Source organism: Mastigoproctus giganteus, chromosome 7 (assembly GCF_048544385.1).
Source record: "Mastigoproctus giganteus isolate SK-2022 chromosome 7, ASM4854438v1, whole genome shotgun sequence".
NCBI classification, from domain to species: Eukaryota; Metazoa; Arthropoda; class Arachnida; order Uropygi; family Thelyphonidae; genus Mastigoproctus; species Mastigoproctus giganteus.
In genome coordinates, this window is record NC_143581.1 from 61,879,610 (window position 1) to 61,906,374 (window position 26,765).

The 26,765-nt window shown below is 35.9% G+C and overlaps 1 protein-coding gene across 1 annotated transcript in view; it reads right to left on the reverse strand.

Moving 5' to 3' along the window:
• LOC150082955 (alpha-1,6-mannosyl-glycoprotein 4-beta-N-acetylglucosaminyltransferase-like) overlaps window positions 1-26,390 on the reverse strand; it is a 41,678-nt gene extending 15,288 nt beyond the window's left edge. Inside the window, exons 1-3 of the mRNA XM_090378335.1 lie at window positions 25,777-26,390; window positions 13,208-13,310; window positions 5,177-5,295 (exon numbers count right to left, since the gene is read on the reverse strand). Coding sequence (XP_090234461.1) covers window positions 5,177-5,295; window positions 13,208-13,304 — 216 coding nt within the window. The 5' untranslated portion in view covers window positions 13,305-13,310; window positions 25,777-26,390. The remainder of the gene's footprint in view (window positions 1-5,176; window positions 5,296-13,207; window positions 13,311-25,776) is intronic.
• Between the last annotated feature and the right edge of the window lie 375 nt (window positions 26,391-26,765).

Consider the following 26,765-nt stretch of genomic DNA (forward strand, 5'->3'; position numbering starts at 1 on the left):
GTATTTTACTATTTTTTTTCTCGGTTTTCCACTTTTCACATGTCTTAGAATATGCAGGATGGTCACCTTTGCAATTTGGGCAAATCATTTTTGTAGCTGTACAGGTACTTTGTAAGTGATCTGATGATCCACAATTGGGGCAGAGAGGAACTCCTCTACATACAGTTTGTGAGTGGTCATACTTATGGCATTTATAACATCTTAAAGGGTTTGGAATGTAAGGGCGGATGCGGCAAAGTAAATAACCTGCTTTTCCAGAGTAAGTTGGGTGTATTGAAGGTGAGAATAATATTTCTGGTAGGTGTAAGTTGATTTATCTTTTTTAATCATTATTCGTCTTGCTTCAATTACGTGTTGTCCCTGCAGCTCTTGGGTTATTTCTTCTGCAGTGACGTTTAATAGGTCGCAACTGGATATCACACCCTTAGATGAATTTAAGGTTGTGTGAGGAGATATTTTAACTGGAATGCCAGCAAAGCTTGTAAGTTGTAACAGCTTCTCAGAATGTCTGTGGTTTGTGGTTTCTACTATTAAGTCTCCTGATTGCAGTCTTTTCAACATCTTGGGAGATTCTGCAATACCCTCCAGATGTTTTTGTATGACAAAGGGAGACAATTTATTCATGGGCTGATTAGTAAGTGAGTGGATGATTAAGAACGATGGGCAAGGTTGCTCCATCCGATCAGTCTTTTGTCTCTTTGGATTATTGTTCTCAACATCCAGATGGTCTGTGTTTGCAACTTTTAGCCCTTGGCAAGAGGACTTATCTGCCAAGGTTTCCGGCCCCGCCAAGGGGAGGCAGTAGCAGTTAAAGTGGTAGTTGGGTAGTGACCTAGAAATATGGATAAAGAAAGAAAGGTGGGCTTCCTTTCTATGGAACACATCACCTTACTAGAGAAGATTGATATAGAAATTAAAATTCTGGCATTCTAAAAAATATCCAAAGAATTTGAATTAAATTTGGGATGCTGGATGAGACCTCAGTCTACCAATTCTAACTGGAGCAAAAAAGAACAGTCTAAACGAAGGAAGAAACCTTTATCAAATACCCCAAAAGTCAAGTCCATTACATCAGCTCGTGAAGAGATGGTATAAATCTATGATTCTGAGTGTTTTGTTGTCGGTGGATTATTTAGAAAAGGACTATGCAATTTTTAGGGAAATATTAATCTTTACTGTTGCACATGTTTGCGTTGCAATACAAGAATAAGTGACATGGTCACTAAAAGAGTTATCTTTCACCAGGTAGTGTTCCAGCACTGCCTGGTGGAAGATGATCAGTGCAGTAGTGGAACGTTTCATGATTTACCCCAATGAGCATCAGACTTCCACTTTTTCCACAATATGAAATGAGCCCCATTTGGCAAGGAGTCATTTTCACACAGATTCAGCTGTGAAAAATTATATTTATTTATTACATAGGGTATTTTAATTTTATTGCATATTGATTAATTAATTAATGTTGTCACTTGTTTATCTCAAGTTATGTTACAGAAACAACATGCAATTTTGTTGACATATATTTCAAAAGCTTGACAATATATGTTCGCAGCATGCCATGAGTCACTTGCACATTAAAAAAGCATGTCAAGTACTGTGAGTGGCTCTAGTAATACATGACAGTGAAAATGAAATCTTAGATTGCACATTCTTCATAAAGTGTTGTTCCACCTAAGTGGATAAATCAAAAGCCAAAATATGAGGCAACAGAAAAGTCACATGCAATATGCAAAGCACCATTGCAGCCAATAAAAGTCAGCATATGGTGTGTATATTGTGTTGAAAACAAAGCCAAAGATTACCGGTCCTATTTTCTTTGCAGAAAAGTCAACGATATATCATCAAGTTCAAGCTTATTTAGCACAGAATGGCAGGTGCTTCCAATATCTCTTAAATGCATTGTGACCTTATACAGTGGGTCTATACGTAAATTAAACTATATGTTAGCATTAGCATATGATGCAAGAAAGCAAGCTTATTCAGCATCAGCCAAAAAAAAAAAAAAAACCACAACCACTACTCCCATTTCACCCCTCCGTTCGTTTGAAATGCCTGTCCAGCTGAGCCTTAAATTTGTTTAGGCTATCAACTTCAACAACAAGTGATGGAATTCTATTCCACAAACCAACTGCCCACCGGCTAAAGGCAAATTTCCGCACATCTATCCGACATCTCCTTCCTCAATTTGAGGAAGAACAGATGTCATTGTTGTCTCAATGTTCTTCTCACAAATGTAGTAATAGTGCCATGTGATGAAAGAAAGCAAGTGTATGAGCTTATGCAGCCAGCATCAGCCAAAAAAAAAAAAAAAAAAAAATCACACCAGTTCCTCAAATTTATTTAACCTATCAACTTCCACAATGACAGATGGAAGTTTGTTCCAGCAGTTAATCACCCGCTGGCTAAAGGCAAATTTCCACACATCTATTCTACATCTGTTTTTTTATTAATTTGAATTTATGCTCTCTTAGGTTCGTAATCTGAACAAGTGGAAGAATCCCATCATAATTCAGCGTGCTCAACCCATTCAAGGCCTTATACACCTCAATCAGATCACTGCGCAAGTGCCTAGTCTCCAGCCACTGCAATTTAAAGAACTTAAGCCTCTCTTGGTAAGAGGATCCTTTCATTTCCCTCACCAATCTTGTTGCCCTTCCCTGTAAGCTCAAGCAAATCCACATCCTTCCTAAAATGAGGCCTCCAGACCTGTACGCAGTACTCAATGTGTGGTCTGACCATTGCCTTATACAGAGGGACAATCACCTCCTTTTCCCTGCTAGCAAAATCCCTATATATCATTGACAAAACCCCATGACCTGCCCTGGCAGCCTGTCTGCATTGCTTAAAAAACTTCATATCTGACTGCACAATTACTCCCAGGTTTTTTTCATTTTCTACCACCTTAAGTGTAGTACCACACAGTTGGTACTTTTCTCTCGGGGTTACTTCTACCCATATGCAGTAAAGGTTAAACTTCAGTTGCCACTTCTTAGCCCATCTGCCTAAATTATCTAGATCCTGTTGCAGTAGCACACTGCCATTACTGTCATTAACAACCCTGCCAACCTTTGCATCATCTGCAAACCTTGACACTAAGCCTGATATACCTTCATCAATATCATTGATAAATATACAAAACAACAGAGGACCCAACACCGAACTCTGTGGGACTCCACTAATAACATTAGTCCACGAAGAGTAGCACCCATTAATTACCACCCTGTGTCTTCTCCCACTCAACCATCCTTTTATCCATTGTAGCAACTTACCCTTAATACCATTCTGCTCCAATTTATACAATAGTCTTCCATGCACAACAGTGTCAAAAGTTTTCCTGAAATCCAAATATATGATATCAAAATTATTTTTTGCATCCAGTTCCTTTGTGACCACATCATAATATCCTATCAAGTTTGTCAGACAAGACTTTCCCTTAACAAACCCATGCTGTGTCTGAATTATTGCTGCAGTCTTGTCTAGATGATCCTGCAATGCATCTTTAACCAGTGACTCCATTATTTTACCCGGAACAGAAGTTAAATTAACTGGTCTGTAATTACTTGTCACCCTTCGAACCCCCTCTGTGAATTGTGGATATATTTGCACACCTCCAGTCCGTGGGGACCTCCCTGGAGTCCAAGGTTGCTCTTATAATTATTGCTAATGGTTTGCTTAGTTGCTTTGCCGCCTCCTTTAATATAACTGGATAGATCCCATCCACCCCAGGTGCCTTTATTATTTTTAACTTTAACAATTTCTCCTCCACTTTGCTCTCCGTTATTACAAAATCATTAAGCACTCTGCTACAATTTAATAACCTTCTGCCATTTTCAAACCTTAATAATTCCTCATGTGTGAATGTAGATGCAAAATACTCATTCAGTTTGTTTGCTAACTGAGCAGGATCATCAACAGTTCAACCCCTTCCTTTTAGAGTTTATATAAGTAAAGAAATCCTTGCTGTTTTTCTTAGCATCTTTTGCAAAAGATTTCTCGTAATCTGCCTTCGCCTGCCTAACCTCCTTTGTGACCTGATTACAGACTAGCTTATATCTGCCATAGGCTTCTGAGTCACTTGATAATTTATATGCATCCCATGCATTTTTCTTCTCTGTCACGAGTCTGTAACTAAAGATATATGTAACTTTGAGTTCAGCAACTTTCCGAGTAAAAATAGTGTGTGTGTGTAAACTAAAATAACTTTAGCCAAGGTTATTATTCCTAGAACACTACTGTTCATAAAACGTAATCAATCAGTTTAACCTCAAAAAAAAAAAAAAAAAAATAGTTTCATAGGCATATGAAATTTGAAACTACGTTACATATCTTGCTTCCTGCAGTATAGCAGCCACCTTAAAAGAACATCAGATTTTGTGTTATTGTCTTTAGTTTGTGAAAACAATAATAAATATTTCAAAAATAACTAGGGTAAGACTGTAGATGTTTTTGAACTAGTGGAAGAAAAACAAGTAGCTTTAAACAAACAGCATTCGTTCTCGTTCAGTATCATACCACTCTTCAAGCATATACCAAATAGTTACAAAGACCATGGCACAAGACAAGTTCTCACACACATTTCTGTATGAAAACCATAAAAAAATCAATTCAGAAACCACCATAGTAAAAATTTGATTGTATTTAGAAAGGTAGAAAAAGTTTCAAAATTTTAACCACTGATTAACGGTGAACATGGGAACGTTATTTTCGAGAGTCAGATATAAGGTTACCTGCTGGGTTAAATGCTTTTCCTGCTACAGCATCACAATCTTACTCCAGCAGAACTCTCTGCAGCACAAAGTCTATTCAAATTTTTGGCAATTTTATAAACCAGCTTGGTCAGCTATAATTTCAAATGACAAAAAAAAAGAAGTATTTCATGAATGCTGATTAGTGCATACTCAGCCAAAGTTCAGAATAAAATTAATAAATATGTAAGGGTAGTGAAGAGGTTTAAATTGATGGTAGTACAGAAACAGCATCATATCCATAACAAGCCAACGTATAAAAGTTTAATAAGATAACATATATACAATATGCTAAATCTCTTTCCCAGTTATTTAGTTTGGAAATAAATTAGCGTTTCATTTATTATAATAAAAATGGCTTTTTTTTTTTCTAAATGTAGATAAGAATCTAAGTAAACTGGTAATATAGAATTTCAACCAAAGAATATTACCTGATTATCTGTTGTATGTGAAGTTGTTTCTTTAGAACATATATTGACAGCATGCCTGATTGAGACTTCACAATTATCTTCAGCCTGACCAAGCAGTGGGAATTTCCTTTCTATATAACCTAAGGCCGACAAATGAAAACACTATAAATTGCTTAAACATCTGTATGATATAATATTATGGAAATGTAGTAAATTCCCATTACAATCAGTTTAACCCCTAACTAGTACAGTAAAGTCTTCCAGACCATGAGATACTTAAATTTCCTGTTTGTACTACAATCTCTTTCAACCTAAATTTGTGCTACTGAACAGGGCCTCTTTATCCAACAAATGTTATATTGTGTTAATACGCTCTGCATCTTCCATAGCATGTCAGTCTTTTTCTTTTTACCAATAAAAATTAAAATTAAAAAGATACAGAGGGGGGGGATTCAAAAAAGATTTATATTTACCCAGAAGTATTTGTAATAGAAAGACAAAATTTTTGTTTAATATGTTGAAATCTCTATAGAAACCACACAGATTTTGGTTTCAATTTGAAAATTTCTTTTTTGCTTTGCAGTGCTGAATGAAGTGAAGTATCACAATGGATAAAGCGGAATATAGATCGGTGATATGGTTCCCCTTTCTGCAAGGGAAAAGACCCAAAATATCCATGAAGAAATGGTCGCTGTTTATGGAGAAGACTGCCTAGGTTACAGTGTTGTTGCACATAGGTATAAACAATTCAAATGTCGAATTGTGCATGATGAAGAAGTCCGAGGATGCCTAGCCAATGCTGTAACAGAAGAGTGTTGCAAAAATTGAGGCATTAATCCTGGAAGATGGCTATATTAGCATCAAAGAACTAGCTATAGAGCTCTGAACTTATGTAGGATCTGTGGAGAACATCATTCATCAACAGTTGCATATGAATAAAATGTCTGCTAGATGGGTTTCCATAGTTCTGATCCAGAAGAAGGAAAGGGCACAATACCACATCCTGCTTATTTCCCCAACCTTGCAACCTTGAATTTCTTCCTCTTTCCTACCCTGAAGTCCTTTCTTTGTGGAAAACACTTTGCTGCTGATGATGAGGTGATTTCTGTTGCTAAGTCATGGTTTGAAGGACAGTCAGAGGACTTCTACAAAAAAAGCCAGTGAGATAAAAATTATAGTTTGCTTTTTATACCTTGGTTGCAGATATGCCTGATTTTTCCTGCATTATTAGGTTTGTCCCAATTTCCATTACTGAACATTGGTCACCCCAGTTATTTGTATTGAGAAGGAGCCCCATTGGTTGGGACCCTTTATCTTCATTAATAAATAGTCATAATATATTAATAGTCAGGATATAAACTAGACCCTTAACACTAACAAATAATTATGCTGGTTGACAGAAGAATCAAAGGAAAATGGTCCTATAAGATTGGACCATTTTTAATGTTTGCTTGTAATCCCATTTCAGAGCCCATCTCTTACGAAGTTCCTCTGTTTCAACACTTACTAGAAGTCAAATTTTTTCAACTCAGAAAAAGTGCATCAACTCTGAATGATTTTAATGTGTGTTTGCAGTCTGTCACCGTAATTAATTTCCCTTGAAGTTGAAGTTATACTTCATTTAGCCTTCGCACAGTATATAGCTGATATATGAAGGCTATATAATGTGCCAAGCACAAGGTTATTGAGTTGTATGTTTGATATATAAATTTATTTTGCTTTCCCCTGTTAAGTGGCTTTTTTTTTTGTCTTTTCTTTAGATCTTAGTTCTAATTTATTTAGTTTCTTTAGTTAATTTGTTTCTGTATTTCCTTCTAATTAAATTACTTTCAAATATTTCCAGTTTTTCAGTGAAGACTTTTAATATGCATTTGCAGTCTATCACTGTAATTAATTTCCCTTGAAGTTGAAGTGTATTTCATTAAGTTTTTGAAAAATCCAAGCCATATAGTATATGTTGTTTTTGTGTTTGCTGATCTCCTTTGCTAAATTTGTTTCCTTCGCTTTATAAAAAACTAATTATAGTACCAAAAAGGTTTACAAATATTGTTAGACAGTTTCCTTTAGAAAGCCATCTGACGTCCGTATCTAAAAGAAACCTCACATCCTGTTCTTCATTATCAACACAATTTTTTGAAAAGGCGATCATATTTGTTGGTTGACTTTATTTTATTGATGGTTTTAATAACTATACTGAGATATTGATAAAGAACTAGACTAATATTTTTTGCAACCAGATGTCAGTGCACAATGCAATGAATTACAAGAACTTCAGGGCATACTTCCTTTAGATGGACTATAAAACTTTTTTGTCTTCCAACCATGGAGGTAGCACCATCAGTGGAACAGGATACCAAATTTTCCAATGGTACAGTGTATTCCAGTTATTTGGGCCACTGGTTATTCAGGGCAGCCATTTATTTGGGACAAATCTTAAAAAACAGAACCCAATCAAGAAAATAGCCAGGATTTTATTCGCTTAATCGGGACAGGAGACCGCAGCACTGAGATTACACTACAATTGTCTCCAATCGTACCACGTGGTTTGGTCGGATTTCTAGAGGTCAAAACCATAAAACAATAAGCAGTCACCTGTTTATTGGGCTTTTCTGTTAGCGCAATTTATCATAAATGGATAGTAAACTTGATCTTATTGAATTTGAAATAATACCGATAGCTGGAATTCTGTGGGTTATTTTGGTGAAATGTGTTTACACCTCCATGGAATCTTCAATCATATAAAAAAATTAATTTTCAGAATCTTCTCTTCATTCCTATTTTTAAAAACTTCATAACTTGTTACTCCGTTCTCACTTGCAATTTGTGTGTGCTGTGTTCTTTGTTATTGATTGCTTCTCTTTTTACTGTTTTAAATTTTAACCCTCACCCACAAACATCAGTGAACAGAACATATTACAGTACATATTAATTATTCCGATTATCACGTATATTCTTCCAATTTTCAAGTATCATTTAATTTTTTAATTGGTAAGGTAATAAAGGGTAAATTTGTGCTTAATACATCTTTACTTTTATAGTCTGTGGATAATAGTAGTAGTGGCATGTGATGCAAGAAAGGAAGTGTATGAGCTTATGCTGCATCAGCCAAAAAACAAAAAAAAACCACACCATTGCCTCCAAATGCCTGTCCAGTTCCTCCTTAAATTTATTCAACCTATCAACTTCCACAACGACAGATGGAAGTTTGTTCCAGCAATTAACCACCTTCTGGCTAAAGTCAAATTTCCGCACATCTATTCTACATCTGTCTTTTCTTAATTTGAATTTATGCCCCCTTAGGTTCGTAATCTGAACAAGTGGAAGGATCCCATCAGAATTCAGCGTGCCGAACCCATTCAAGGCCTTATACACCTCAATCAGATCACCACGCAGGTGCCTAATCTCCAGCCACTGCAATTTGCAGAACTTAAGCCTCTGTTGATAAGAGGATCCCTTCATTCACCTCACCAATCTTATTGCCCTTCTCTGTACACGCTCAAGTAAATCTACATCCTTCCTAAAATGAGGCCTCCAGACCTGTACGCAGTAATCAAGACGTGGCCTGACCATTGCCTTATACAGAGGGATAATCACCTCCTTTTCCCTGCTACCAAAATTCCTATATATCATTGACAAAACCCCATGACCTGCCCTGGCAGCCTGTCTGCATTGCTCAGAAAACTTGATATCTGACTGCACAATTACTCCCGGGTCTTTTTCATTTTCTACCACACAGTAGGTACGTTTCTCTGGGGTTACTTCTACCCATATGCTGTACTTTGCATTTGTCAAGGTTAAACTTAAGTTGCCACTTCTTGGCCCATCTGCCCAAATTATCTAGATCCTGTTGCAGTAGCACACTACCATCAACAACCCTGCCAACCTTTGTATCATCTGCAAACTTCGACATTAAGCCTGATATACCTTCATCAATATCATTGATAAATATACAAAACAACAGAGGACCCGACACCGAACTCTGTGGGACACCACTAATAACATTAGTCCATGAAGAGCAGCACCCACTGATTACCACCCTCTGTCTTCTCCCACTTAACCATCCTTTTAGCCATTGTAGCAACTTACCCTTAATACCATTCTGCTCCAATTTGTACAATAGTCTTCCATGCACAACAGTGTCAAAAGCTTTCCTGAAATCCAAATATATGATATCAAAATTATTTTTTGCATCCAGTTCCTTTGTAACCACATCATAATATCCTATCAAATTTGTCAGACAAGACTTTCCCTTAACAAACCCATGCTGTGTCTGAATTATTGCTGCAGTCTTGTCTAGATGATCCTGCAATGCATCTTTAACCAGTGACTCCATTATTTTACCCGGAACAGAAGTTAAACTAACTGGTCTGTAATTACTCGTGTCACCCTTCGATCCCCCTTTGTGACTTGGGGATACATTTTCACATCTCCAGTCTGTGGGAACCTCCCCTGAGTCCAAGGACGCTCTCATAATTATGGCTAAGGGTTTGCTTAGTTGCTTTGCTGCCTCCTTTAATATAACTGGATAGATCCCATACACCCCAGGTGCTTTTCTTATGTTTAACTTCAACAATTTCTCCTCCACTTTGCTTTCAGTTATTCCAAAATCATTAAGTATCCTGCTACAATTTGATAACCTTCTGCCATTATCAAACCTTAATAATTCCTCATGTGTGAATGCAGATGCAAAATACTTATTCAGTTTGTTTGCTATCTGAGCAGGATCATCAACTGTCGAACCATCGATGTCAAGTGGACCAATCAGATTCATCCCCTTCCTTTTAGAGTTTATATAAGTAAAGAAATCCTTGCTGTTTTTCTTAGCATCTTTTGCCAAGGATTTCTCGTAATCTGCCTTCGCCTGCCTAACCTCCTTTGTCACCTGATTACAGACTAGCTTATATCTGCCATAGGCTTCTGAGTCGCTTGATAATTTATATGCATCCCATGCATTTTTCTTCTCTATTACAAGTCTCATTAGTTCATTAGATAACCATTTAGGCCTAAACCTTGAACAATATTTCTTAATAGGTATGAAACTTTTAGTAGCTTCCACGATTAATTCCTTGAACGCTTCCCACTTAGAATTTACTGTTGGTAACGTCGTCAGTTGATCCCACTGTACAGAATTTAAAAACTGTCGGAGAGCACTCATATTGCTCCTATTTTTGCTAATTAGAATCACTGTTTAATAGAATTAAAATTCAATTCACAAACACGATCACAATGACCGGTGCTTACTACACATCGTATAGTGAACTGTACTTTACTATGGTGAGTCCATCGTAACGTGATTTGATTGTACAGTGAACCAATTGTAAAGCGGGGGTCCATTGTATTTTTAACTAGAAACTACAGATAATTGGGGCAGCCACTTAATTGGGCCAAAATGGACTAGTCCCAATGTGTCCCAAATAACCGGAATCGACTGTACTTGTTTTTCATTAAACCACGTTTTTACAGCAGCAAAAATGGATGCTCCAGTACAGTCAGTTTCTATAAATTTTACATAAAATCTCTTCTTCCAATTTACAATCAACGTCGAAATAATGAACGTATGCCATTAGAAGGGCCTTATTGTCAGTAACTGTGGATTCAATAATCTGAATAGAAAATTTTCTCATTTTTAGTTTGTCAATTAGTTGTTCTTCGATGTAAACTGAAATCTCATCAATTCCTCTTCGAATTGAATCATTACTCAATGGCAATGCTTTTAAAATACTGGAAGTATTTTGATGCATCACTGTTGAAATTACAGTCTCTAATGCAGATCATATAACAGTCTCAGTAACTGTATGAGCACTACCAGTTTTTTCAATGATTTCTGCAATTTTATAACATGCAATCATTCCATCATCATTTGTTTGTGTGTTCTTCTCTAATAAGGAAGTAACAGCATTACGCTGCTCAAAATTCTATTTAAAATTTTCGATATGTTTACCAACTTTATCAGGATGTTTCCTTTTTTTTAAGTGATCTAAAAGTTTTGATGATTTCATAGCCTCATTTGGAAAAGAACTATTCGTAAGATGCATAGGCTGTCTTGAGTCGAATGGGTTTTCCAGCACTTTACATGATTGATGATGGGTTGAATAACTGTAAAGAATTAAATAATAAAATATAAGCTTTTTTATTTAACTCTCATAGCCCATGTCACTTACAAAAGCACTGTGGATCAAAAATAAACAACTTCCACAAGGAAACAATAAATCAATACTAATTGTCGCTTAGAAAGTAGAAACAATAGACTGAAACATCTCGAACCATCCATGTCTCATACACTGACTAATGAAACAGAAGAATAAGTAAATAAACTACATCCACCACCAAGGTAGCAGCTATCGGAAAGACACAAATGGCAAGGATTGCAGAAACATTACCTCTGTTTTCAGAGGTAATGCCTTTTCATGGGCATTTAATGCCTATGAAAAGCAAAGGTGGTTGAATTAAATCATGCCCACTATCTTCCTTTTATAAAAATTTCTCACTTACACCTAATATAATATACTGTACCTATATGTTAAAAATCAATTTTCACAAAACCATTGTAATACCCATGATTTTTTTGGCCCCCAAAAACCAATTTTTGCTCCCTTGGTGGTGATATTACGCTGTTGAAAATTCCTGCTTTAAACTATATAAAAATGGTATAAATTTATCTGTTTTAGAAAGAGAAAAACTTCTCTGAAGTTACGTTTATCTCCTAGTATAATGCTAAGTGTGAAGTAATGTAGGATAGTTTGAATATGATTTGTTCTCTTGAACAGTTCAGGCATTCCATTAGCATATGATAGACTGTTAAGGTAGCATTACACTTAGTACACTGCACAGGTTCTTCTGAACCAAGGAAATAATTGTATGTAGTGTTTGTATGTCCTATTCTTCATCTTGTTAAGATTACTTCTTCCAGCCTTGCCTTAGATCAACCCCTAAGGAAATGTGCTACATTTTCTTGAGAGTTTGATCTAAGAATTGTGCTCAACAAGTTTGGAGTACTGGTTTACTCTGTAGTTGTTTGTTACTTCCTTGAGTTTGCCAGGTTTGTTGCTAATATTTTATGCAGTTTTTTTTTTATTGTCTTTCTGTAGTCATTTTACAGTACTTGCTGGTGTTGCAACTGACTTAGCTGCTTGGTCTGCAAGAATTTCAATGTGGCTGCGATCCAGTAGGAATCGGATATCCTTCCTTCCATTCTGCAATAAATATTTTTAAGGTATTCTGAATTTGCTATAAGATGAAGTATAGGCATCGAGAGGGTTTTTGAGTGTCTGCAATGCACTCAGTAAGTTAGTATATATAATACTTTTGGCATTATATGTTCCAAGACAATCTGTATTACCTTCCGTTCTGCTGTATATACATAATATTTCCTTTAGAGTCATTGCACTATTGTGACTATCTGTGTACACAGAGATGTAATTTGAGTACTGAGGCATTGATGGCAGAATGCAGCTATAAGAATTTCTCTTTGGGAGTGGATATTTTATTATAGTTTTAAGCTGGAGATTGCATTTGGGCAAAGCCACTTGACATGGTAGAGGGGCAAAGTTTTAGTGGAATTGCAACACTGTCAAAATCAAGATCTACATTTATGAGGATCTTTAAGATTCATATCTAGAGGTCAATTTACATTTGGATGAGCTTAGTATATATTTTCCCATTGTAGTGCAAAAATTGTCAAACATGTTGGGTGGTTTGGCATGGATTTTATTTTGCATTCATACTGTAGTATTAATTGTGATGATTAATATGAATAATGATGATTCACGAGCTTCGGCATACAATCTTCTGGGTATTGGTAATGCCTAGAAGTCAGATCTGAAAGGTTTAACGTCTTGCCTGTGTGTCGCTGCTCAAACTTGAATGTGAAATGACATGTCCTTCAATCAAAAAAATCACCAGTACACCAATTTTGAAAGCGCAAAATCATTCTAATTAATATGCAAAAAATTAAAAGAAATAGCATTTTGAAATATGAAAACGTGTCCAGACCTTTGGTCCATTATTAGTAAACAGTTTAAACAATGAAATCCATATTAATAAAATACTTACTATTTTCATTACTGTATGCTTTAAACATCCAAAGCCAGTTTGTCAGTGCGAGTAGAGTGAAACTCAGCAAAATGATAATAAAGGTAAATCTTCGCATTCTTATCTAATCAGAATATAACAGATCTTGATTTATAAAGTGAAAGAATAAATATAAGGTGTGCTTCTGTACAAATCTTCAGTTGTATTGTTATTTACAAAGTTATCAAACAAAATAAAAGCTAGCACATTTTCTAAACTAAAGTTTATATGTTAAATTTTTTTTTATTTAACTGTAATCAACACAAAAAAAAAAAAAAAAAAAGTGCAAACTGTGGCATTTGTTTGATAAGATATAAAAAACTGCTCTTCCCACAAGATATAAAAGAAATTATAAGCTACTTTTTATATATGAGAGGCATCCCATAAATTTTAAGTTTAACCAGGCAGAAATGTTCATATACAGGGGGACCCTGGTATCTGAGTCCCTGCAGTTACAAGGTTTCAATATGAAGACTGCAATGAAAATAATGTGGAGGACTTTTGGAAAAGTTTTAATATTCTGCACAGTATAAAAATGATTTGAGAAACCTGGAACGAAATTTCGTGTAGATTAATGAAAAGGAAAAACTTATACTCTGATGCTGTTTGTGAATATCCTCTTCTTCTGCTTCCCTTCTTCTAGCAGAATTACACTCACAGAAGAAGAGGAAGCCGAAAATGATGATGCAATGGAATCACCAAAGGATAAAGATTTGAAAATTAAAGAATTAAAGGAAGCCTTTGAGAAAATTGACCAAGCACTTGAATATATTTGTGAGGACAACTCTCTTCATGATCATACAGCAAAAGTTGTGTCAAGTTAAAGACATAACTAAATGCTAGGACACAGTGTTATCTGAATAAATAAGGCAAAAAAAAAAACAACTCTTTATTCATAAAATTGAAAAATAGTGTAACTTCAATAAACTTTACTTAACCTTACATTGTTCAACATATTATAATAAAAAATGTCTAATAAAATAATTGTTTAATTTTTCATTTCCTTCAATCCATTTTATATAATATACATTACAAAAAGGTGGTCCCCATTTTAAGTGGAATTTTCCAATTATCCTCGGATAATGAGGGCCCCCCCCCATATATTCATGAAATTAATATTGTATAACAATCAATTCCTTTTTATGTTTATGCTTCAAATTTTGTTCCGTTTGACAAGACATGAAAGGTGACTTACTGCACTGAAAGCTAATAAATGGAGACACTTGAAGTAATCAAGTACCTGTACAAGGACCTAAATCCACAAGCCATCTTTGCTAATATGGTGGACAACTCAGGACATTTTCTCCCTTCAAAAGCCACTGTTAAGAAATGGGCAGCTGAATTCAAGCATTATAGAGAGTCAGCCAAAGACAATCATTGACAGGGAAGTCTTCCAACATCATCACACTCAAAACACCTTAATGTCCACGAACTCATCATTAATGCCTGACAATGGATAATCTGGTGGATTGCTGAGATTGTGTACTTACCAAAAACAGCAAATGATAAAGTGGCGACAGAGAATGCAAAGATGAAAGATTTCTGCATTCTGGGTTCCAAAACTTTTGAACCCTGAACAAAAGCCAATCAGATGTCATGTGTCAAGGGAAAACCTGTAACTAATCATGGCAGACCCAGTTCTTTTAAACTTTACTATTTATGGATGTAAATCTATAATCACCATTTCGGAATCACTATGAATATCAGGTCCTGGATGTGCACATGAATTTTTCTCTCTGTTCCTATACTTCTCTTTTATCATTATATAATTCAACTGGTATCTTTCCACTTCTGGAATTTTCCAATCATAACACCATTTATGATTCTTTAACCATATTTTCATCAACACCAGTTTATTTCTGCTCCCAAACCAGTTTTTCCTGCATTCCTTTCTTTCTCTCTCTCTCTCTCTCTCTCTCTCAACTCTCCACACAATTCCCACTACAATCAACTCTTTTTCTCTCTATTAATTATTTCTTCTACCCTCTCATATATTACATCTATTTCCTTTCATCATAATCCAATGTTGGCATAGATACTTGCACCACCACCACATTTCTAGGTTCTGATTTTATCATCACCATCATTATCTTATCAGGAACATGTTTGACTGCTTCCACACATTCCATTAATTCTTTAGACAACACTTTCAACATCACCTCTCTCTTCTCCACCAGAATATTGACTTCTGAAGTCCTCTCCCACCAAGTCTCACATAAACATCTTCAAATCCATGTTGCTATCCTAACTGAATTCTACTTCCTACAACTTTGTTTTCCCATAAGGATTTTGCTCACTGACAAATTAAAAGGCCTCATCATCTTCCCTATTGGATTTGACACCCGCTTGAAATTTTTTGGATCCCATCACCAATATTATTAACTTTTGAGTTCTTTGCCCTCAAGACAGAAATAAACAGGTTAAGATGGTACGCCATGATTCAAGAGAGAAGAATCTACTAAAACCAGTGGCGTAACTATGCCAATGCAGCTGCATTGGGGCCCAAGCTTGAAAGAGGCCTGTGAAATTTGGAAGACAGATTCATTTCTCAAGGCAATTAATGAACTTCATTAATAAAAGAGCAATTTTTTAAATTAAATATAACACATTCTTATCAATCCATCCATCTATCCACCCAAGTATTGCTTAGACTGTGCTATGCTTAGAGAAATATTAGTAAATAAAAGATAGTCATGAAATATTCAGCAAAATCAGTGTCAAATATAAATATACATCATAGTCTTGATGTTACTCTAGTGGCGGTGAATTTATTTTACATTTTTTGTGTGTGAACTCTGATTGTTGTTGGAAGGCAATATGTTTCATTTTACATTACACAAATTTGTCACATAACAGGCTAGGCCAGTTATGGTATGGCCCGTGTTGTTGTTTTAGCACCTTTCGTGCTGGATTTGGCACATTTTTTTTTGTTTGTTTATCTGAAACAAACTACAAGGACTACAAATGAGTTATTACTATGCTAAATTGCAGATCCTTTGATCCTCAAGTATATCAATGATGTTCTGAAACTGACTAGTGCATTGAGAGGAACCCTTCCTGTAATTAGCGTTTATCCTGTGGTGTTCAGAGGACCGATTAAACAATGACCAGGCAAAGTAAAGCATCTACTTCAGTCACTCCAAAGCATGCAGTTTTGTTAAATTTATAGTTTTGAGGTTTATTTCCCATTTTCACAAGAACAACAACATTCTACCCTTGTATATTGTTTGTTTCTATACAGCCAACAGGACCCAAGAACTGGGTCTGCCATGATTAGTTACAGGTTTTCCCTTGACACATGACATCTGATTGGCTTTTGTTCAGGGCTCAAAAGTTTTGGAACCCAGAATGTATTATTCATAGCCAGACTTTCTCTGGCTATGAATAACATTTTAAAACCCTTTTATATCTATCTGTTCTGTTTTCATTTGGGTAGGAAAATTTGTTGCAAAGTTACTTGAAGGGGTAACTTGGGAAACAACACAAAAAAAATTCAGCCAATCACAGAGATTTTCATTTGCTTTATTGGCAGAGAAAAAGTTCTGCAGCTATTATCAAGCATCATGTACTATTATTCTACATTGTCAAGTTTCTCAGAACAAGAAAAACACTTTGTCGATCATTACCATTACAACCATTTTTTATAACTTGTGATATAAAGGCTGAAAATGTAAGTAAATTTATTATTCCAGTTTTCATTAGTTTACATTAGCATTAGTAAAGGCACATCATGCAAGAAAGCAAGCTTATATAGCATCAGCCAAAAAAAAAAAAAAAACAAAACTCCTTCTCATTTCACCCATCCACTCGTTCCAAATGTTTGTCTAATTCTGCCCTTAAGCTATCAACTTCTACAACAAATGGAAGTTTGTTCCAGCAATCAACCACCTGTGGCTAAAGGCAAACTTCAAATTCAACCCTAACTCGTGGCTTTTTTTTTCAACATTGACCTATACTTGTTAAGTAATTCCCCTGGTCTCCTACTCTTAATACCATCATTAGTGCTAACGTGTACAACAATATCACCTTTAGTGCCCTTAAAAGATATCTCTCTACGTCATCAACCTTTGCCCCTGGCAGACATACCCTTCCACCTATCCTTTTTGCACAATATCTTCCCCATTTCCCTGACAATAGAGTCACTGACAACAACTAGTTCCTTTGGGACCAGCGCATTCTGCATTGGGAGTTAGCATTAGCAATAGTAGAGGCATACGATGCAAGAAAGCAAGCTTATGCAGCATCCTCCATGCGTTCCAAATGCCTGTCCAGCTCAGCCTTAAATTTATTTAGACTATTAGCTTCCACAACAAAAGATGGAAGTCTGTTCCACCAATCAACTACCCGCTGGCTAAAGGCAAATTCTACAATTATCTTACCTCAGTTTGAAACTGGCCCCCTCAGGTTCTTAGTCTTAGCTAGAGGAAGAATCCCATCAGCATTCAGCTTGCTCAACCCACTCACAGCTTTTCTTGGTAAGAGCATCCATTTGTTCCCCTCACCAATCTTGTTGCCCTTCTTTGTACTCTTTCTAGCAACTCTACATCCTTCCTAAAATGAAGCCTCCAGACTTGTACACAGTACTCTAGGAGTGGCCTGACCATTTCCTTGTATAACGGGATAATCACCTCCCTGTCCCTGCTAGCAAAATTCCTATATATCATTGACAAGACTCCATGACCTGCCCTGGCAGCTCTTCTGCACTGCTCAGCGAACTTCATATTTGACTGTACAATTACCCCCAGGTCTTTTTCACTTTCCACTTCCCTGAGACTAGTACCACAGAGTTAGTATGTTTCTCTTCGGTATCACTACCCATATGCAGTACTTTGCATTCGTCAAAGTTAAACTTCAGTTGCAACTTCTCAGCCCATTTTCCCAACTTATCTAGATCCAGTTGGAGTAGCATACTGTCTTTACTGTCATTAACAACCCTGCCAACCTTTGTATCATCTGCAAACTTGGACATTAAACCAGATATACCTTCATCAATATCATTGATAAATATACAAAACAACAAAGGTCCCACTCAACCATCCCTTTATCCATTGTAGCAACTTACCCTTAATGCCATACCTCTACAATTTGTACAGCAGTCTTCCATGTGCAACAGTATCAAAAGCTTTCCTGAAATTCAAGTCTATGATATCAAAATTATTTTTGGCATTCAGTTCCATTGTGACCACATCATAGTAGCCAATCAAATTTGTCAGACAAGAACTCCCTTTAACAAACCCATGCTGTGTCTTAACTATTACTGCAGTCTTGTCTGGATGATCCTGCAATGCTTCTTTAACCAGTGATTCCATTATTTTCCCCGGAACACAGGTTAAACTAACAGTTCTGTAGTTACTTGTGTCACCTTTTAAACCCCCTTTGTGAATTGGTGATATATTTGCACACCTCCAGTCCACGTGGACCTCCCCTGAGTCTAAGGAAGCTCTCATAATTATGGCTAAGGGTTTGCTTACTTCCTTTACTGCCTACTTTAATATAACTCGATAGATCCCGTCCACCCCAGGTGTCTTCCTTATGATTAACTTCAACAATTTCTCCTCCACTTTGCTCTCAGTTATTAGAAAATCACTTAGCTTCCTGTTAGCATTTGATAAACTTCTGGCACTCCGCCTCACTGAATGACTCCTCATGTGTGAATGTAGATGCAAAATACTCATTCGGTTTATCAATTACCTGAGCATGATCATCAACAGTCAACCCTATCTATGTTAAGTGGTCCAATCTGATTCATCCCTTTCCTTCTAGAATTTACATAAATAAAATACTCTTTGCTGTTTTTCTTTGCATTCTTTGCCAAAGATTTCTCATAATCTGCCTTCACCTACCTAACCTCCTTTGTGACTTGATTACAGACTAGCTTATATCTGCCATAGGCTTCTGTGTCACCTAATACTTTATATGCATCCATACATTCTTCTTCATGGTCACTAGTCTCATTAATTCATCTGACATCCATTTAGGCCTAAACCTTGAACAGTATTTCTTATTTGGAAAGAAAAGCCTAATAGCCTCCAAAATTAAGTCCCTGAAGGCTTCCCATTTAGAATTCAACATTGGTAACATCATCAGTTGATCCCACTGTACAGAATTTAAAAACTGTCTGAGACCATTATAGTCACCTTTACGAAAGTAAAAGCCCTTCCCTTTAGCCTTGATGGTAGTTACATCTTTAAGTAATTCCCACATCAGTACATTGTGTTCACTGTCACCCAGTGGTTCCTTTATGTGCAAATTCTTAATGCATGAATAATCACTGCTGATAATCAGATCAAGAGTTACTCCCTCTCGTTGCCTCTCGAACCTGTTGCTCTAGAAAACAGTCATCCAATAAATCCACAAAAGTCTTGCTAGTGTGCAAGTGACCAACCCACAAGTTCCAGTCAATATCTGGAAAGTTAAAATCTCCCATTATAAGACATTCTGATTTACTGGCCCACTATTTCTCTGCATAATTGTTCATTATACTCATCAGATTAATTAGGCCTATAACCCACACCTACTCTCATTTTTCCTTTGCCAGTGTATTTCAGTAAAGTAAATTTTACTGATTAATTGATACTACTATACTATACTATACTAAGCTAACAGATTTCTAATACAGTGCTACGTGTTTCGCTATCTAGTTTTATGTTAAACCTTATGCTGTCTAGTTCGGGATATATGTTGTATCATATAACAATGATGGACAATTCTCAAATTATGAATTATCCATGACGTTAGTGGTTAGTGATTGTCAAATGTCCAGTTCTGATAGTAATATATGTTACTCATTGCTGTAGATTTATTTATTTATTTTTTTTTTTACTCTTCTTTGCATTTTGTTACAATTTGACAGAACGATTTGTAATTTTATTACTCTGGCATCAGTAAAATTTTTTTATTAAAAATTTGTCGATGGATCATTTACAGATCACAGAAAGAGATAATATGAATTTCAACAAGTTATTTTTCCTTGTCTGCACTTTTTTTCCCCCTTTTGCACATTTCTGAATAGAGAAGTATGCACTGATTGCTTTATGCATACAATGCAATGCCAACTTTGCAGTGATTCTGTAATAAGTGAATTTATTATTCCAGTTTTCATAAGTTTACGTGATGGGCCAGTCACAAATTTTAAATCGTTCATGATGTCGGCACTCGTCAAACATCTAGTTTGTGATACTAATATATGTTACTCATTGGTTTAGCTTTATTTTATTTATTTTTTTATTATTCTTTGCATTTTGTTACAATCTGACAGAACTATTTGTAATTTTATTACTCTGATGTCAGTAATTTTTTTTATTGAAAATTCGTTGCTGGATCATTTACAGATCAGATGTTTGTTTGTTAGTTATTTGGTTTTTAGGAGCATTAGCAACTAAGGCTATATTGCTCCGGGAATATGCGGTGGTCATTCCCTGACCTTTCCGCAACCTCCATATTTGGTGGTGACTGGCTCGAACCCCAGTCTAATCAAGAAGCGTGTGCTACGCACTGCTGCTTCTTCCCACCTGGCTACGGAGGCACCATTACAGATCAGAGAAAGATATTTTAATATGAATTTCCATCACTCAGAACTATTCAACTTTCTTTCTTTGAAATTCAACTTCCTGCAGTCTAACTTTCCAAAAAAGAGGGTCGCTTTATGATGATTTCACTTTTTTGAATTACTGGAGTATCCTGCCCAAAACATAGATGCAGTAACTTAAATCGTTTCCGCATACAAACCACTGTTCTGAATACGTTTAACAGTGTTGATGAAACTTTTCCTTTATGATGATTCAATTACTTTGAGTAAGTAACTTTTTTTTTACTTGTGAATTTTCATATTAAACTGTAGTGTGTAATTTTGATTTTTACCCCTCTCTGAAAATGAGCAAAAATATATTCAACACTTTTGTGATCAATAGCTCAAAGACGCTAAATATAAGAACTAGCTCTTCAAATTAGATGGTAATTATTTAAAACTTTTTTATAAATATTGTAAATGTGCAATGACAGCCAAATTAAGTGATATTGAAAGGCACTATAATATAAACAAAGCACAAGAGCCCTTCAGTTTTCAGCATCAGAGAGTACAGGCAGTTCTCACTTTACAAGTTTTTTTTCCCCAAGTATCAACAAAATCAAAAATATGAACATTAATTGCAAAAAATTATTGTTAAACATTCATAAATACCGCATTACAAACCATGTGCATAGCTATACAATACAGTGTACCACGCTTTACGATATTAATCAGTTCCAGAGACACCATCGTATTGTTAAAATATCGTACATTTTAACCCAGTAGCACATTGTTTTTTGGTAATTCGTCTCAAGATCTCGGAAGTTGAAATTTTCGCTGTATAACAAAGCTATCTATCTCTCTAAAATGTCTTTTTTAAGGTTATGAGCGTAACCTTAAGGCAATATAAAAGGTCGTGAGCATAGTTTGTATATTGAATTAGTTACCAATTCAAATCATTAAAATGCACTACACTTTCATCGTTATCATGTGTTCCGTTATAAGAATCAATTTTGAACGCCTTTGTGATATTTTTCTAAAACACATTTCTGGAGGTCACGACCATAAAACAATAAAAACAATTTGCAGTTTCCAGTTTATTGAGCTTTTCTGCTACTGCAAGCAATTATAAACAGGTAGTAAACTCTCTTCTCCCATTTGTGAAAATACCATTAGTTGGAATTGTGTGGGTTTTTACGTTATTATGGTGAAAGATTTCAGTAAAGGGCAAGTGTTTGCCCTTTACTGAAATCTTCAATCGTATAAAAAACATAAATAAATTTTCAGAATCTTCTCTTCATTCCTTTTTTTTTTTAAGCTTCGTAAACTTGTTACGAATTGTGTTAGTTGCAATTTGTGTGTGCCGTTAAAAAATGCTTATGCGTGCAAATGTGAAATTTATAATTAAAAGAGAAGATTATCTTGGAAACAAATGCCTCTTGAAACATTTCTGAGGAAGACGACTCCTTATGCAATAAACCAATGAGTGCCAAACCAATAATGAATGATCAATGAGTGTGCATTTAGTCGACGATGATGAAGAATAAACATTCTTTAACATTTGTAAGTCGTAAATAATTACTCTATTATTATAATTTGCTTGATTTTACAGGCTACATTTTCATTTCTTTCGATAAATCAATCATTGGTTAAACAAACTAATTAGCTAACTAAGCCAGCATAAAAGAAATGGAACCAAATGCATTATATGTTCATTGTGCAGCTCATAACATCAACTTGGTGGTGAATGATGCAGTTAATGGTATCCCAGATGTATCAAAGTATTTTGCAGTTATACAAAGCATCTATGTGTTTTTTGGACATAGCATCAGTCGTTGAGACTTGCTATCTTCAATATTGTGGTGAATCAGATGTTACTTTAAAAATGAATGCTAAACCCTACACAGTGAGCTTGTCATCTTTTGTCGTTAATAGCAAAAACACACCGATATAAGAATAATCTGATAATTTTAAACAAAATCATTTAGGATACTACAAAAAAAGATGAAAAAACAGAAGCAATCAGAATAAAAAAAAAATGGAAAATTTTGAATTTGTTGTTAATACTGCAATAATGGAAAAGGTTCTTCTGAATATAAATTTAGCACTGAAATTTTTACAAAGAAAGGATTTAAGGCAACAACACATTTAGAAATGTCTTTTGTCACAGTAAAACAACTACGAAATGAATAATAAAAAAAAAGTTTTCCACGAACTTGTAGATCACCGATTTGAAAATTTACAGCATTGTTTCCAAGTTCTTTTATACAATAACTGACATTGTAACCAGTCAATTAAACTACAGAAGCAAGGGTTGGAAAAACTAATGCCCACTTATTTTCAATTTTTAAAACCAAAAATATTACCGAACATGAGAGATGAAGAAATCAACCAAAACCAATATTCGAATGATTTATCCAAATATTTTTCTCCTCAGTTATTACTTTTCATCAAATCACTCTGAAGGGAAATAGAGAAAATTAAAACAATTGTGTTGAGCATGGGTTACACTGAAATGTGTTCATTACTAATTTATTTATTTTTTTTTTTCTTTTTTGACAATTCCGGTAACCGTCGCAGCAACGGAACAACAGTTTTCAAAGAAGTTAATAAAAAAATTATTTAAGAAACACCATGAGTCCAGAACGACTGACTTAGCCCTTTAAGCATAGAAGCAGAAAATTTGGATGTGTTTCAGCTAATTGATGATTTCGCTAACATGACAGCTCGTCAAAAGAATTTCTAAACACAAATTTTCAAAGCAAGAAAGCAGAAGTCAATTTATATGTCGGAATATATGGTAAGCTGTTTTGTGTTATTTAAAGTATTAATAAAATTTATTCAATTTGCATACTTGCTATTTAAATCTATTTCTTTGTACATCATCTGCTTTTGTGTTAGCATTAGCATTAGTAGAGGCATATGATGCAAGAAAGCAAGCTTATTCAGCATCAGCGAGAAAAAAAAAAAAAAAAACACAACCACTACTCCCATTTCACCCCTCCATTCGTTCGAAATACCTGTCCAGCTGAGCCTTAAATTTGTTTAGGCTATCAACAACAAGTGTGATGGAAGTCTATTCCACAAACCAACCGCCTGCTGGCTAAAGGCAAATTTCTGCACATCTATCCGACATCCGTCCTTCCTCAATTTGAATTTATGCCCTCTCAGGTGATTATTCTGAGCAAGAGGAAGAATCCTATCGGCATTGAGCATGCTCAAGCCATTCAAAGCCTTATACACCCCTATCAGATCACCTCGCCAATGCCTAGTCTCTAGACTCTAATTTGCAAAACTTAAGCCTTTCTTCGTAAGAGCAACCCTTTGTTCCGTTCACTAATCTTGTTGCCCTTCTCTGTACTCGTTCCAGCAGCTCTACATCCTTCTTGAAATGAGGCCTCCAGACCTGTATACAGTACTCAAGGTGTGGCCTGACCAATGCCTTATACAAGGGAATAATCAAATAGAAAAATTCCTGTATATCATTGACAAGACAACATGAGCTACTCTTGCAGCTTGTCTGCACTGCTCAGAGAACTTCATATCTGCCTGCATAATTACCCCCAGGTCCTTTTCATTCTTAACCACTGTCAGCGTAGTACCACAGAGTTGATACGTTGATCTGGGGTTACTGTTTCCCATATGTAGTACTTTACATTTGTCAATGTTAAACTTCATTTGCCACCTCTCAGCCCATCTGCTCAACCTTTCCAGATCCTGTTGCAGCAGCATAGCATCAGTAGTGTCCTTAACAACCCTGCCAATCTTTGTATCGTCTGCAAACTTGGACATTAAGCTTGATATACCATCATCAATATCATTTATAAATACAGAAAACAACAATAGACCCAACACTGAACCCTGAGGAACTCCACTAATAACATTAGTCCACGTTGAGCAGTGTCCATTGATTACCACTCTCTGTCTTCTCCCCCTCAACCACCCCTTTATCCATAGCAGCAATTTGCCTCCAATGCCACACTGCTCCAATTTGTGCAGCAGTCTTCCATGTGCAACAGTATCAAAAGCCTTTCTAAGATTCAAATATATAATATCAAAGTTATTCCCTGCTTAATAGGTATGAACCTTCTTAATAGGTATGAAACTTTTAGTAACATCCACGATTAATTCCCTGAATTCTTCCCACTTAGAATTTACTGTTGGTAACATCGTCAGTTGATCCCACTGTACAGAATTTAATAAAATGTCTGAGACCACTGTACTCACCTTTATGGAATGAAAAAGACTTAGGAGTAATTGTGCAGTCAGATGAGGTTTTCTGGGCAGTGCAGACAGGCTGCCAGAGCAGCTCATGTGGTCTTGTCAATGATATACAGGAATTTTGCTAGCAGGGTTAAGGAACTGATTATCCATTTGTATAAGGCAGTGGTTAGGCCACACCTTGTGTAGTGTATACAGGTGAAGAGGACTCATTTTAGGAAGGATGTAGAGCTGCTGGAATGAGTAGAGAGAAGGGCAACAAGATTGGGGAGGGAAACAAAAGGGGTGTTCTTACTTAGGATGGCTTAAGTTCTGCAAATTGCACATCTGGAGACTACGCACCTGCGAGGTGATGTGATTGAGGTGTATAAGGCCTTGAATGGTTTAAGCAAGCTCAATGCTGATGGGATTCTTACTCTTGCTCAGATTACGCACTTCGAGGGGCATAAATTCAAATAGAGGGAAGACAGTTGCAGAATAGATGTGCGGAAATTTGTCTTTAGCCAGCGACTGGTTGATTGGGGGAACAAACTTCCATCTGTTTTTGCGAAAGCTGATAGCTTAAATAGATTCAAGGAAGAACTGGCCAAATATTTAGAGCGAATGGGTGAGTGAAATGGGAAGTTATGATGCAAGAAAGCAAGATAAGCTTGCTTTCTTGCATCATATGCATATGCTAATACTAATACTAAAATAATAAAAATATAATATAAAAAATCAATAAATTATTTAAAACTGACATGTATGAAACAAAACTTTAGAACAATAATGAAAATGTATGCTGTAGTATTATGAGATTAATGTTGACAAAAACTAATCTTACCTTACTTGACCACCTCTGTAACTCAAGGCTTCACTTACGTTGTCGGAAGTAATCAGTTTTGAACTTCATCCCATACTCACACATTATCATGAAGGTGTTTCACAATACACTTTCCAGTGCAAGTCTAACAGACACATGTTTCCTATCAGCACATCTACACGCTAACATCCGCCATCACCTTGAATTGCGTTGAATACAAGAGTACAATGTAATATCACCCAGACCTTACAAACTTCTTTGCTTGCACGTATGACTTCATGTACCAGTTACAACATAATCTGTGTATAACTTTGTGGCACACCCTCACATTCTCATGAAGGAGAATCCATTTTTCATTCAGGCACATGCTTCTCAAAAACACATGTGCATGTAAACATCCGCAATCGCTTTGCATGACGGTACAAACTATAAAGGTACGATAAAGTGATACAACCTGCAGCGTATGTTATTTCTTCTCGCTATTTATGTCAGGATAACAAACCAGAGTGACGAAATATCAAGTACTGTACAGTAACGAAATCACTTCCTCTCTCTAACTAATCTACTACATCTTTATTTTGTCATTACAATACACCGTACTCGCACTGCATGAAAACTGCAAACAACAGAAATATGTAGTAATAAAAATAACCTGTGTTCAATTAGAAGTAATTTAAAAAAAACAAAAAAGCTGCAAACTACTTTAGTTTTCATTACCGAAGTAAAAATCCCCAGGGGCTCGCATCTGGTGAGTATGGGCTTGGCACATCGAGGGTTCTGAGCTGGATATCATCATTCTTCTCTTTCTTGGTGATTCCCCGTCTACTTCTGATTATTGCTTCCCTCCCCCCCCACACCCCAGCGTAAAAAAAAAACAATGTTTGACTGGTGCAGCAAAAGCCTCAGGCTTCCATGCACCTTACGGCTAACAATAATAAAGTATCCCAGGTTAGCACGGAAATTTCAAACTACAAAGAAGTTTGTAGGGGTTTGTTTATTTATTTATTTTT